The sequence below is a fragment of the Pristis pectinata genome, chromosome 3, assembly GCF_009764475.1.
Source record: "Pristis pectinata isolate sPriPec2 chromosome 3, sPriPec2.1.pri, whole genome shotgun sequence".
In the NCBI taxonomy this organism is placed as follows: domain Eukaryota; kingdom Metazoa; phylum Chordata; class Chondrichthyes; order Rhinopristiformes; family Pristidae; genus Pristis; species Pristis pectinata.
Genome location: NC_067407.1, coordinates 80800783 through 80813318, shown reverse-complemented (window position 1 = coordinate 80813318; position 12536 = coordinate 80800783). Strand labels below are relative to the sequence as shown.

Here is a 12536-nt window from a genome sequence, read left to right as displayed (position 1 = left end):
TCTGTGCCTTTTTGTTAGTTGGTTAGCCTAATGTGACCTTGTTCACCCATCTCCTCTTAACCTTTAATTGTATTTCTGTAGTGCCTTGGATTTCTGTATTAAGGACACTGTATCAAGGTAATTAGGCATTAATATCAAGTCCCTGGCATTAATTTTCCATTGTACTCTTCAACCATGTGTGGAGGCAGAGAGTTTAATTATTTGAGAGTTTAATTATTCAAGTCGAGCAGCATCTGCAGAGAGAGAAACCGAGTTACCGTTCCACACCAATAACTGTTCATCAGAAATTGAATTCATAGTGTTATGGAATCATACAGCTCGCAAATAATCCATGCCAACCATCAAACACCCATTTATACTGGTTGCATCACTGCCTGGTATGGAGGCTCCAATGTGCAGGATCGAAAGAGACTGCAGAGGGTTGTAGACTCACCAGCTCCACCAAGAGCACAACCCTCCCCACCATCGAGGACATCTTCAAGAGGTGGTACCTCAAGAAGGTGGCATCCATCATTAAGGATTCTCACCATCCAGGACATGCCTTCTCATTTCTACCATTGGGGAGAAGGTACAGGAGCCTGAAGACCCACACTCAGGAACAGCTTCTTCCCCTCTGCCATCAGGTTTCTGAATGATCCGTAAACCCATGAACACTACCTCATTATTCCTCTTTTGCACTATTTATTCTTTGGTAACTTATAGTAATTTTTATGTCTTGCACTGCACTGCTCCGCAAAACAACAAATTTGATGACATATGTCAGTGATAATAAACCTGATTCTGAATTCTACCCCCATTCCCATCAAATTCCCACCCCCACCACCGATTCTACCACTCATCTACACACTAGGGGCAATTTACAGTGGTCAATTAACCTACCAACCTGTCCTGGGAGGCACCTGGGCTGCAATTGTGAGTGGGTGCAGGAACCCTGCCAAGTCCCCCCTCACAAATCTGTGGCACTGAATTAAAATTCCTCCCCTCCCCACCCCCATTACTGCTCTGGCTGAGAAAGCCATCTCAGCATAGATGGCAGATCAAAAGCAGGGTCTTCCTCATCCATACAGTTCAATAACACTCAAGCTGCTGCATTATCCCTTGAAGGCAGCGGAGGTACATCTGCATTATTTCTTTGCATGCCATATACTTATTCAGCTTTGGTTAACTTAGAGGTAATGTACCTCCTGCAACACTAAACCTGCAATCTGATTGGTGGAGTTGGAGATAAGTTCATTTAATGGGCCTTCCCCTCTGAATGCCAATGGAAATGGTTAACTGCTGTGTGTGTGGAGTTTGCACATTCTTCACATTGCCCTGGTCAAGTCACAAAGATGGAGACACAAGAGACTGCAGATGCCAGAATCTGGAGCAACACACAAAATGCTGGAGGAAGTCAGGAAGTATCTGTGGACGGAAATGGGCAGTTGATGTTTTGGGTCGAGACCCTTAGACTCAAGATATCGACTGTCCATTTCCCTCTGTAAATGCTGCGTGACTTGCTGAGTTCCTCCAGCATTTTGTGTGTTACGGTACAAAGATGTGTGGGTTGGTAGGTTAATTGGTCACTGTAAATTGACCCCCAGTGGAGGTGGGTGAGAGATTCTGAGGGAATTTGATGGGAATGTGGAGCGAATAAAGTGGGATTAGTGTAAATATATGTTTGATGGTCGTCACAGATTCGGTGGGCTGAAGTGCTTGTTTCTGTGTTGTATCACTCTGACTCCTTGGCAGATCATGCTGACTGTACTCTAGTTTCAAGTCTGATTCAGTGGGATCCCAGGCAAGTGGATGTTTAGGGCTTAGTATTAATGGTACTGCTGGAAATCCATAATTCACAACTGCCTGAACCATTTACACTTGGTTTGCCTTCTGGCAGGTAGATTGGAATCCAAATGGGTTATTGATCTCAGAATCTAAAAGGTGATACCTCCAAAGTGCACCACTCCTCAGTACTGCATTATGGCACAAGCCCTGGAGCTGTGAACAATGGCTTGCATTGAAAACTAGGTGATTATCGGAAGACCTACCAGAGCTGAGTACTATTAGGATGGATCACATCAGGCCACCAGTGTTCCAAGTCAGATAAAATGTCCTGTAAATAAACAGAAACATCAGGCACTTTGACTGCCAAGGGATGCAGTGGAACAGCCTAAAACAGAGTCCAAACAGGATTTTAATCTTCCAATGCACACCTGAAAGATGTGGTTTGGACCGCCTCCCCCCCCCCACCCAAACTGCACGGAGACAGTCCCAATGAAACTACAATTCACGGGCTCAGGTTTACTTGGGGAAATCCAAGGTTTCATTGTCCTCAGTTTACAGAGATCTAAAGCCAATCACTTCCATGGCAAACAGATTGAGAACAAGCAGTGCCATGAGTGTTTTTAACTTCAGTGAATCTCAACTAATTAGTTTTTATAAAACTCAGTCCTGATCAATGTCACATGCTCAGCGTCAGTGAGTTGGTGTTTCACTTGGATTGTGAAGTCAAGCGTCAGGGACAGAACTGAGTATGAAAAAGTAGCAGAGAAAGACGAACTGCAACAGGAGTTCTTACTGCATCAGACCAGGAGTCTAGGTTCAGGCTACACTTAACCCTACAAATGCAGCATCAATTCAAGTGGAAATCATTCCTCATCAACTCTACTGCCAATTGCAGATCCAACCTTAAAACTATTAATAATAATTTGGGACAATTTCTGTTTAACGTTTTAGTTTTGCAGTTCCCTGCTCCATTCCAAACCCAATAAATGCAGTTAATTAATCAAGCTTGTGTAAATTTCTCTAGGTATTCCATATATTGATACTGTTACAGTGCCTGTTACATCGACTTTAACTAAAAGAGTAAACCCTTCTTTTTATTTTAATGAATACATCATACTGAATCAAAGAAGGAAATGCTTTCTCACGCAAGTTAACAGATGAAGGGACTACGTACTAATCCTACTGTGGATGAAGCTAAATACCCACCTGCACATTTTTGATGTCGAAATGCCAGGAATTATTGCACATCTGGATTCGTTTGGGCCTATTTGGATAAAAACACACACACATTTGTTTTCTGTTATCCACTTTATTTTGAGATTGTTTCAACACAGAAGAAAAAAATAAAGGTGATAAAAAAGCACAAAGGCAACATATAACCGCACAGAGATAGATTAACATTTAAATGAAAGGATTTCCATCAAGGGTTTGTGTTTCTCGTCCCAGCAGTTATTTTTCTCCCCTCCCAAGAGAGCAGGATTGGAGAATAGGGGGGCGGTGGTGAGTGCTCCTGGTTGGTGGAGAGGAATGAAAGTTTGGCAAAAGGAAAGGAGAGAGAACGGGAGGGAGAAGAAGAGGGATTGAGCAATAAAGAATAAGATGAAGAAACTGATATTGCACTTTAGCACATCTCGGAATATCGTCTCAAGAGAACAAAAGGTTCTTTTGGATGTTAAGGAGTTGGGGAGATGGAGTTAGTGCAGGAAGGTGTCACTGGAGTAAAAGATTAGCTGTGGTCTTATTAAACAGAAGAGAAGGACGCTGATGTTCCTACTCTTTATGTTCTTAGCAGCATGTGATCCATGCTGACCTCAGCATCCTTGAATGTTTACAAAGCCGTTGGGGGCCATCTTTCAGCTGAGTCAATAAGCCAAGGTCTCACTACCATATTCAGGGAGGCACAATATCTCCTGGCATTATATTATTAAAGAGCAAGTAAGCTCTGCCAGAATATTGGCCAATATTTACAAGTCATTCATCTCATCTAACACTTGTGTGATCCTACTGTGCATGAACTGACCCTCAAATCAACTGCTATTAGACCCCAAAAATTATTGGCTAGGAATTGCATTGAAACACCACATGAACATTGAATGAGGAATTAGACACATCACACTATTTTGCAAGACCATTAATGGAAGTATCTACTCACCAGAGTCCATGAATGGTCCAGTAGTCAACGGTAAGAGGGACTTTGCAGGTTTCGCTTGCCATCTAGAGCAGAGAAAGACAATGACTTTTCACAAATTTACAGCCAGTTCAAACTTTGCATGATGTGACATCCCATCTCTCGATGGTGATGTTATCATGCCCTATATATCCTTTCACATAATATACACAGGACCTTGCAATTCTAACTGTGCTCAAAACAGGAAATGTGTTAATTTGACCTGGGACAGGGCTCTCATTAATCTGGAGAAAGACCATGCAAAGCAGAAAAAATATCACGTGGTGGCCTCTTTACCTATGCTGGACAGTTTTCAGCCACTTGTAGGTGAATTTCCCAGATCACATCTGAAAGCTGGAGGAACAGTTGGAAGTATTCAAAACAAACTTCTCACTCTGACAACTCATATCTCTGTCAATCACAAAGATTCCTGAGAATGTCCTGTACCATTTCTCTCTCACTTCCCAATTCATTGTTCATTTCTTCCCTTACGGCCCTCATGCGGGCAAGTGGGATTAGTGTAGAGGGGCAAAAAGGTTAGCAATGATGAGGTGAAACGAGCCAAAGAGCTTGTTTCCGCGCAATACAACTCTGTAACTTTATTCTGCAAAGCACTTCATCTGTTTATCACAAAGATCAGGAGATTCTGAAACACCCACCCCAGCCTCCTGAAAAATGCCCCCCCCTCCAAAAACCCAAACAATTGGTTTATTCTTAATGACCTCTCATCATCATACTTTTATTTTAAAATGTACTGAACCGGTTTCCCTTAATAATCTGCCTTCCCTTTCCCTCCTGGCAGAGTTGGCTCCTTGGTTCCAATTGACTCCTGGTACCTTGGTGTAAGTTCATAGAGTCATCGCGCCATACAGCACGGAAACAGGCCCTTCAGCCCACTGAATTTGTGCTGACCATCAAATATCCATATACACTAATCCTACATGAATCTTATTTATTATTATTCTCCCCACATTCCCAACAATCCTTTCCCCCTCCTGCCACTCACCTAGGTAACATTCTGGGTAATTTGACAGTGACCAATTAATCTACCACCTTTGGGATATTGGAGGAAACTGGAACAACTGAAGGAAACCCATGGGGTCACAGGGAGAATCTACAAACTCCACACAGACAGCACCAGAGGTCAGGATTGAACCCGGATCATAGGAGCTGTGAGGTAGCAGCTCTATTAGCTATGCCACTGTGCCATGTCCAGATAATTTTGGTCTGAATGTACTGCTTGTTACCTTCAACCCAGCCACTACCTGAGACAGTACTCATTAGATAACAGACTGAAGCACAAACCCAAGCAGATTCCACCCTCTCCAGCTGCCCCCCCCCCCCAAAACCGTCTTTCTAAACCAGAGGCACCAACACTAACTACAGCACAACCCAAAACTGGATCAAAGGTTCGAATAAGGAAGGCACCTGGGACACGCTGGCCTCTATGCCTCAACCAGCCACATAATATCCAGCGGCTGAACATCAGTGAAATTCATTTTTAATATTTTAATCAAAGAGCATACACTGTCATGAGACTGAGATGAGTCAGTGAGCTCCAATATGAGGAAGCTTAAACAGCAGACAACATCACATCAAAATGTTGCTGACCCACACAAATTGCTCCAGGGAAATATTTAACAATTAAAATAAGTCATCTACAAAGACAGAATAAAATAAAAGCACATTAATGATCACATGTTGAGTTTCAGAAGCCACAGTCTTTTTAAATTTCAATCCAAGTACATGTACAGAGAAGTAAAAAATCCACTTCACACTTGCAGACTCACCAAGCACACAGTCTGAGGCCACTGCTGGGAGAAAACAAAGCTGTGCCATGGGTGATTTGCACTACAAGAGATCAGACACTACAATTAGTGCAACAAACAATATGCAGTAGGAACTCAGCTGGTCGAACAGCATCTGTGGAGAGAAACAGATTGTCAACGTTTTGGGTCGAAACCCTGCATCAGGATTAGTGCTTCATTTCATCACTTAATGTTCCACAATTCAACTTTTTCAGAGATCTGAAGTTCATAAACAGCCTGAATTGCATTAAGTTAGTGACAAGAAATACAGTTCAGGTGATCCCAGGTTCAATCAGGTGATCACAGGTTTGATACTTGGTCTGTATGGAGTTGGTCAACTTTAGCCTGAGGAGGGGAACCAGGGGTGCTCAACTTACCTTCCTGGATGGGGAATGAAGGGAGCAAGGGGGAGAGATTGGTTTCTGTTCCCGACACAACATATCTTCAAGAGTGAATGGACAGGATCAGGTCAAGTGTTGCTGCTTCGACAGCCAATTAGCCGGTTGACACCATCTGGGCCCACAGTTCAAGTACAGCCAGGTTTCAAAGAGTTGCTGGCCCTCCCAGGATCTTACCCAGCATATAGAAGCCCTGCCCTCAGGAAAGGAGAAGTGAAGGGAAAGGACTGGAAATACAAAGAATAACTTTTCAAAAAGAGAGAAGCTGCAAATTACATGGTAACGACAGTGCAAATATAGTTGGTTTGCTCAACCAACACAAGGATATCTCTAATCCTGTATGCCCACCTTGTTCCAACATCTCTACATTACACCCTCACCCCACCTCTCTTTCACCATTCCACCTACACAACCACGCCTTAAATGACTATACAGCCTCTGCTTCACTCACCAACTCTGGTAGCGAACCCTCACAACTATCTGTCTAAAAATTTTTCTCCTGCTCTCCATTCTGAATCTCGTGTTTAATCTCATGTAGGCCTGATCTTGTTTAAAGTGTTTTATCACCAAAGCGGTCTGATTACTACACTGAAATTCTTGTCACTCTTCAGCTGATAAGCCGTTGCAAGCTACGCTATTTGCTAAGCAGCCTTTCAGCAGCTGGGCTGTATTTTAAGACATGGCTACCAGCTTTACATTGCGGGGTAAAAAGGTGAAGGGCACGCTCACACAGCTCAACCATGAACAGCGAAGCAATGCACTGCAGCTCAAACCACAGAGGGTGTTTAACTGCAGCTCTGCACGCACTTTCAAAACACGGGCTGCAAAACCACCAAAACAACTGAGTTGGTGCAAAATCAAAAGTGGCTTTCAAGTAATTCAAAAATTACTATGGAAGAAGAGGCTGTTCTGCCCATCAGATTGTTGCTAGCTCTTTGGAGGAGTGATCCACTCAGCTCTTGTCATCCTGCAAGTTTTTTTTAATTGTCAAAATATGTAGATAATTCTTCTTAAAGAGTTACTACTGAATCTCTCTGCAGGTAACACATTCCAGAGGACTGTCAAAAAACTGTTCTAATTAAGAATTTGCAACACAAAAACAGGCCTCACCATGATCCTCTGATGGTCTCATCTTCTGACCACTAACCAGTGGAAATGTTTTCTCCCTATTTACCATTTCAAATCCCTTCATAATTCTGAACACCTTTTGAATTTAACCAACTTTCACCTCCTTAAGGAGAATATTTTCAGCGTCTCTGGTTCTACATTCTAGGTCGCTTTTTAGTACCTCTCTGCAGCACCTCCCTACCCTTCACCTTTAAACTCTGGTGCCCAGCAGTGGAAAATATGCACCAGCTGGGTTGAAGTGTGTTTTATGAAGGTTTACCATAACCTTCTCATTTCTGATGTACTGTACCTTGAATTATAAAGTCACCAATCAACTTGCCCTGCTGGCACCATGCACTATATAGGTTTCCACCTTCCTGTACTTCCTTTAAAATTGCATTTAGCTCATTCAAATTCTTTCAGGCACCCTGTTCCTTTTCTAAGTAAAGAAAGAAAGTGAGTGAGAGAGAGAGAGAGACCAACACTGGTCATTTCCTGTAAATTCAAGGCATGTGACATCAGTATTTTTGACCAAGTCCCTCGCACTTCCTTTGTGTCACGTACCAGTCAGAAGTTTCAGGGAGAATAAGGGCAACAAGCAGAGGCAGAAACGTCCAGGCTAACATTGGGTCCCTCAGGTTTCTTGAGCCTCTATGAGAAGCCATTTCACGTCAACTAGACCTGCAACAAGATACAGTTGGGAGGTTAATGAAGTTTCAGGTGCTGTCACTCAAACAGCATAGCTTCAGGCACAGAAGTAATTTAACTCTTTCCAATGTGCCTTTGCTCCTTCATGGAATAAGGATCTACTGTTGTCTTCAGTGCAGCAATCGCGTTAGCCTCACTTTCTGGTTCTCAATGAGAAACCCAGAGGCTATGTGCTCAAAACTCACAAGCTCAGGTTATGAACCTGCAATTTATTCTGGAAACATTCTGGAGTTGCAGACTTAATTTGATTCATCAGTACCCTTGAAGTGAGAGAAACTCTGTTTTTTTTCAGTGCAAAATTCCAACCACGCACCAACCATATGTTTGATTCACAATAATGTTAGGGTCTCTATGTATTGCCTAATTCAATATCTGTGGCCCATTCTTGCATTCAAGTCAAAATACGCATTCAGGCAGATGACTCTCTTTACAGAAGTCTAGGCACTCAATGAGAAACCCAGAGGCTATGTGCTCAAAGTTCACAAGCTCAGGTTATGAAAAAATGACAGAGATGGTCTTTTACATGACGTGTTAAAGCTGCTCACTCAAGTGGACGAAAAAAGAAATCTCATGTCACTTTTTTTTCCCAAAGAAGAGCAGAGATGTTACCCTGGAACCCTGGGCAATATTTATTTCCCAACCACTTTCATTATTGTTGTACTGTTTGCGAAAAGTTGCAACACAACAAGAGTGACAACACTTCAGAAGATATCTCATTGGTCATTAAGTGCTTTGACACACCCAGAGAGGGCACAAAAGGGGCACAGATAAATGCGTGATCATCTATCTTCTGTATAACTGGGGAACGGATGATATGAATCCTATAATCATTTCATTAACCAGAGTCTCGACAGTAAGACCTGGCAACCAAACTTGATCCTTGCATCACTCCTTTCTAATTGACCCACATTGCCCATGAGGGTTACAGTCGGTAGAAACCACCTCCAGACAACTTTCCTACTTTTCCAAATTGCATCTCGGGATCTTTCTCCTTGACCCAGAGGGGGAAACTGTGTTTAATATCTCATCTGAAAGATAGCACCAACAACAGCGCAGCTCTCTGTCAGCACTGCCTTGGAATACTCGTCTGGGGTATGCACAGAACAGGATAAGTAGTTGGAGTAGGCCAAATGTGCCCCCCACCCAACTCCGCACACACCCACCCACCCCCAAGCCTACTTCGTCATTCAATAAGATCATGGCTGATCTGATCCTGGCCTCGGCTCCAATTTCCTGTTCCCATGACCTCAATACCCCCATAGATTTAACCTTTATCCATCTCGGCCTTTAATATTCTCAGTGACAACCTCTATAACTCTATTGGGTAGAAAATTCCTCAGAGAAGAAAATCCTCTTCACCTTAGCATTAAGTGGGTGATCTTTCATTCTGAAGCTAGTTCTTAATCCCTCAACCAGGGGAAATATGCACACAGTACTCCATCTTATCAAGGTCTCTCTTAAGCCTTCAATATTTCAGTAAGACCACCTGTCATTCTTCTTAACTCCACTATGTGTAGGCCCAATCTGCTCAACTTTTCTTCTCAAGATGACCGCTTCAACCCAGGTAACAACCAAGTGAACTTTCTCTGACCTGCCTCTAATGCAAGTCCATCCCTCCTTAAATTGGGAAATCAGCAGTATATGCAATAGTCCAGGTTTCGTCTTACCAATGCCCTCTACAACTGTGGCAAGACTTCCCTTCTTTTAAGTTCTATCCTCTTTTCAATAAAAGGAACAGGAATATTTGCTATTTTTATCTCACTGCTTGACAGACACGCAATAAGAAATGGATGTAAAAGTTATTTATCTAGAGATCTGTTTCACACAACATCAAATCGTTTTTCTTACACTGAGCTTTTCTGTTTGAATGAACACAGACGTTGTCAAATGAAGATCACGAGTGCAACTTACATTTTCTTTGGTCTGAAAGCACAACACACCAAGGAAGTCACAAGAGACTGCAGGCACTGGAGTCTGGAGCAACAAACAAAATGCCAGAGGAATTCAGTGAATCCCAAAATGTTGACCATCCATTTCCCTCCACATATTCTGCCTGACCCACTGAGTTCCTCCAGCATTTTGTTTGTTACCCCAATTAAGTATTTTGAAATAACCACTGTTGTTACAAAAGCAAGAATCTCCATCATGTTGTAAATACCCTTCAAACTGTAGAGCTAAGTCCCCACATCGTCCATCTTGTTTGTTGTGGGTAGAATTCCGGACAAAAGATACTAAATATGGTGCTCTTGAAACCACAATCCATTGACACCATCCTCTCCCCCAAAATAATTAGCTTTATTTTTCAATGCTACTTGGACCAATAACCTACCTAACCTGCTACCCTTGACATTCAAAGGCACTATCATCACCAAGTCACAAAGGATCTCTATTTGGCACCCTGAGAATCACCACTGACCTGAAACCCACGTAAATCAAGAGGCTGGGCATTCTGCAGCAAGTGACTCACCTCCTGGCACCCAAAGCCTTTCTACCATCTACAAGGCACAAATCAGGAGTATGATTGAATATTCTATACTTGACTGGACGAGTATAGCCCTATAACACTCAAGAAGCTCCACATCATCCAAGACAAAACGGCCCACTGGACGGCCATGCCATCCATCACCCTAAACATTCATTCCCTCCACTGTCAACACCATTGTTATAGTGCGTGCCATCTACAAAATGCACTGCAGTTACTCATAATGGTTACTTGGACAGCACCTCCCAAAACCATGACCTCTACCTAACCAGGTTCCACACCACCCCAAATCAGAAATACATCATCTTTCCTTCATTGTCATGGGATCTAAATCCTGGAACTCCCCCCCCCAACCTTTTCCATCAGGACTACCAGAGGTTCAAAGTGGCAAATTACTACCACTTCCTCAGGGGCAATTAGGGATGGGCAATAAATGCTGCCTAGACCAGCAGCACCTTCACCCTGCAAATGAAAAAGGTAAAAACCTGGTTCACACTTGCAGACAACGATAAGTCAACTCTGGATTTTTTTTTAAAATGAATTAAGCTGACTAGGAAATCTTAGCCCAAACTCATGTGATGTCAAGTATTGCAGCAAATGGTAACACATCCACTTGGACAGTTTAAACATGACACTGCACCCGACCAAAGAGACTTCCCAAAGAAAAAAAATCACATCTCCTCAAAGAAAGCTGATAGAAATGATTGATTGATTCACATGACCTCCATCTTTAAAACTACTCAAACAAACCAAAAATTCACAATAAGCTTGCCAAACAAAACCAAAACAAAATTACTGGAAACACTCAGCTTGGCAGGCAGCATCTGTGGAAAGAGAAACAGTTAACATTTCAGGTGCAAGACTCTTCAATAGAATTGGAAAAAAATAGAAAAAACATGTCAGATTTAGAAGGTGGGAGGTGGATAGGACAAAGGGAATATCCATGGTAGGGTGAGGCCAGGGTTGTAGTGGGGATAGTTGGAGCTGGAGACATTTGTTAAAGAAAATCGTGGCTGTGGAAGTGAATTTTGGTCAGTTCCTTATTGAAGACAAGGGAAACCACTGAGAGCAACAGAAATCCTGACAGAGAGCAGAAGGCTGGCTTTTCTGGAAGAGAAGTTGCAGTGAATTCAACGGAATTTTTTTAGTGCATTAACATTCACCCTGTTTCACTCTCCACAGATGCTGCCTGATCTGATGAGTCTTCCCAGCATTTTGTTTTTATTACAGGTTTTCAACATCTACAGTTTTCTGCTCTTTCCCCAAGTTCTTCAAACATTAGTTCAGACTCAGCAATTGAAGTGACTTTTTTAAAAATCTTCAAACCATATTTGATTGAGGCTGGAATACCGTGTGATCAGTCTATTTATATCCCTCTCGTTCCCCTGTAAAATTCGAGTCCTTCTGGTGTCACAGCCCCTACACTGAGTCCGAGCCCCTCTCACAGTCTGAGCCGCCAGTTCTTCCGCTTGGGTTCCATGGACAGACCCCGGAGCTCCGACCCCCGGATCGGTTCAATATTCGCTCCCACCCTGCCAAGTGTAAACCTGGGACCGGGCCACCATACTCCGCCAATGGATTCCGCACTCGGCTGCTACCCCCCTCCAGGATCCCGCACTCCGTTCCAGGATCCCCCATTCCAGTGCAGGATTCCCCACTCCGCTCCTGGATCCCACATTCCGCCCCTGCCCCACTCCAAGGTCCCGCACTCCTCTCCAGGATCCTGCATTTCTCTCTTGGATTCCCTCACTCCGCTCCAGGATCACACACTCCGCTCCTGGATTCCGCACTCCGCTCCAGCCCCATTCCAGGACTCCCAACTCCGTTCCAGGATCCCGCACTCCGCTCCTGGATTCCGCACTCCGCTCCTACCTTACTCCGCCTTCCAAAAATTACACTGCACACGAGTGCTGATCCCCGCCGAGTTACTCGCTCACTTACGGGCTTCAATCCCCCGGCGACGCTCCAGCCGGTCACAAGGGATGGTTGTTACCGGCTGATCTGTGCCTCATGTCAGGGCTCAGCCAAAGCCGCCGCCGTGGGAGGAGCTGACTGGGTCACCGCATCGCGGATTAGACGGACTCGGTGGAAGGGGCGGAAAC

General features: G+C 43.6%; 1 protein-coding gene across 4 annotated transcripts in view; it reads right to left on the bottom strand.

Annotated features, from left to right (window-relative positions):
- The window catches only part of LOC127568941 (ribonuclease T2-like), a 15943-nt gene extending 3407 nt beyond the window's left edge, over nt 1-12536 (bottom strand). Inside the window, exons 1-7 of one of the 4 annotated variants that reach the window (XM_052013210.1) lie at nt 12376-12536; nt 9864-9926; nt 7809-7925; nt 5722-5782; nt 3917-3978; nt 2971-3028; nt 2028-2092 (exon numbers count right to left, since the gene is read on the bottom strand). In XM_052013210.1, the coding sequence (XP_051869170.1) occupies nt 2028-2092; nt 2971-3028; nt 3917-3978; nt 5722-5782; nt 7809-7909 (347 nt within the window). In that variant the 5' untranslated portion in view covers nt 7910-7925; nt 9864-9926; nt 12376-12536. Of the gene's footprint in view, nt 1-2027; nt 2093-2970; nt 3029-3916; nt 3979-5721; nt 5783-7808; nt 7926-9800; nt 9927-12306 lie in introns of those variants that run through there. The other 3 variants (XM_052013211.1, XM_052013208.1, XM_052013212.1) reach the window with 3 other exon arrangements.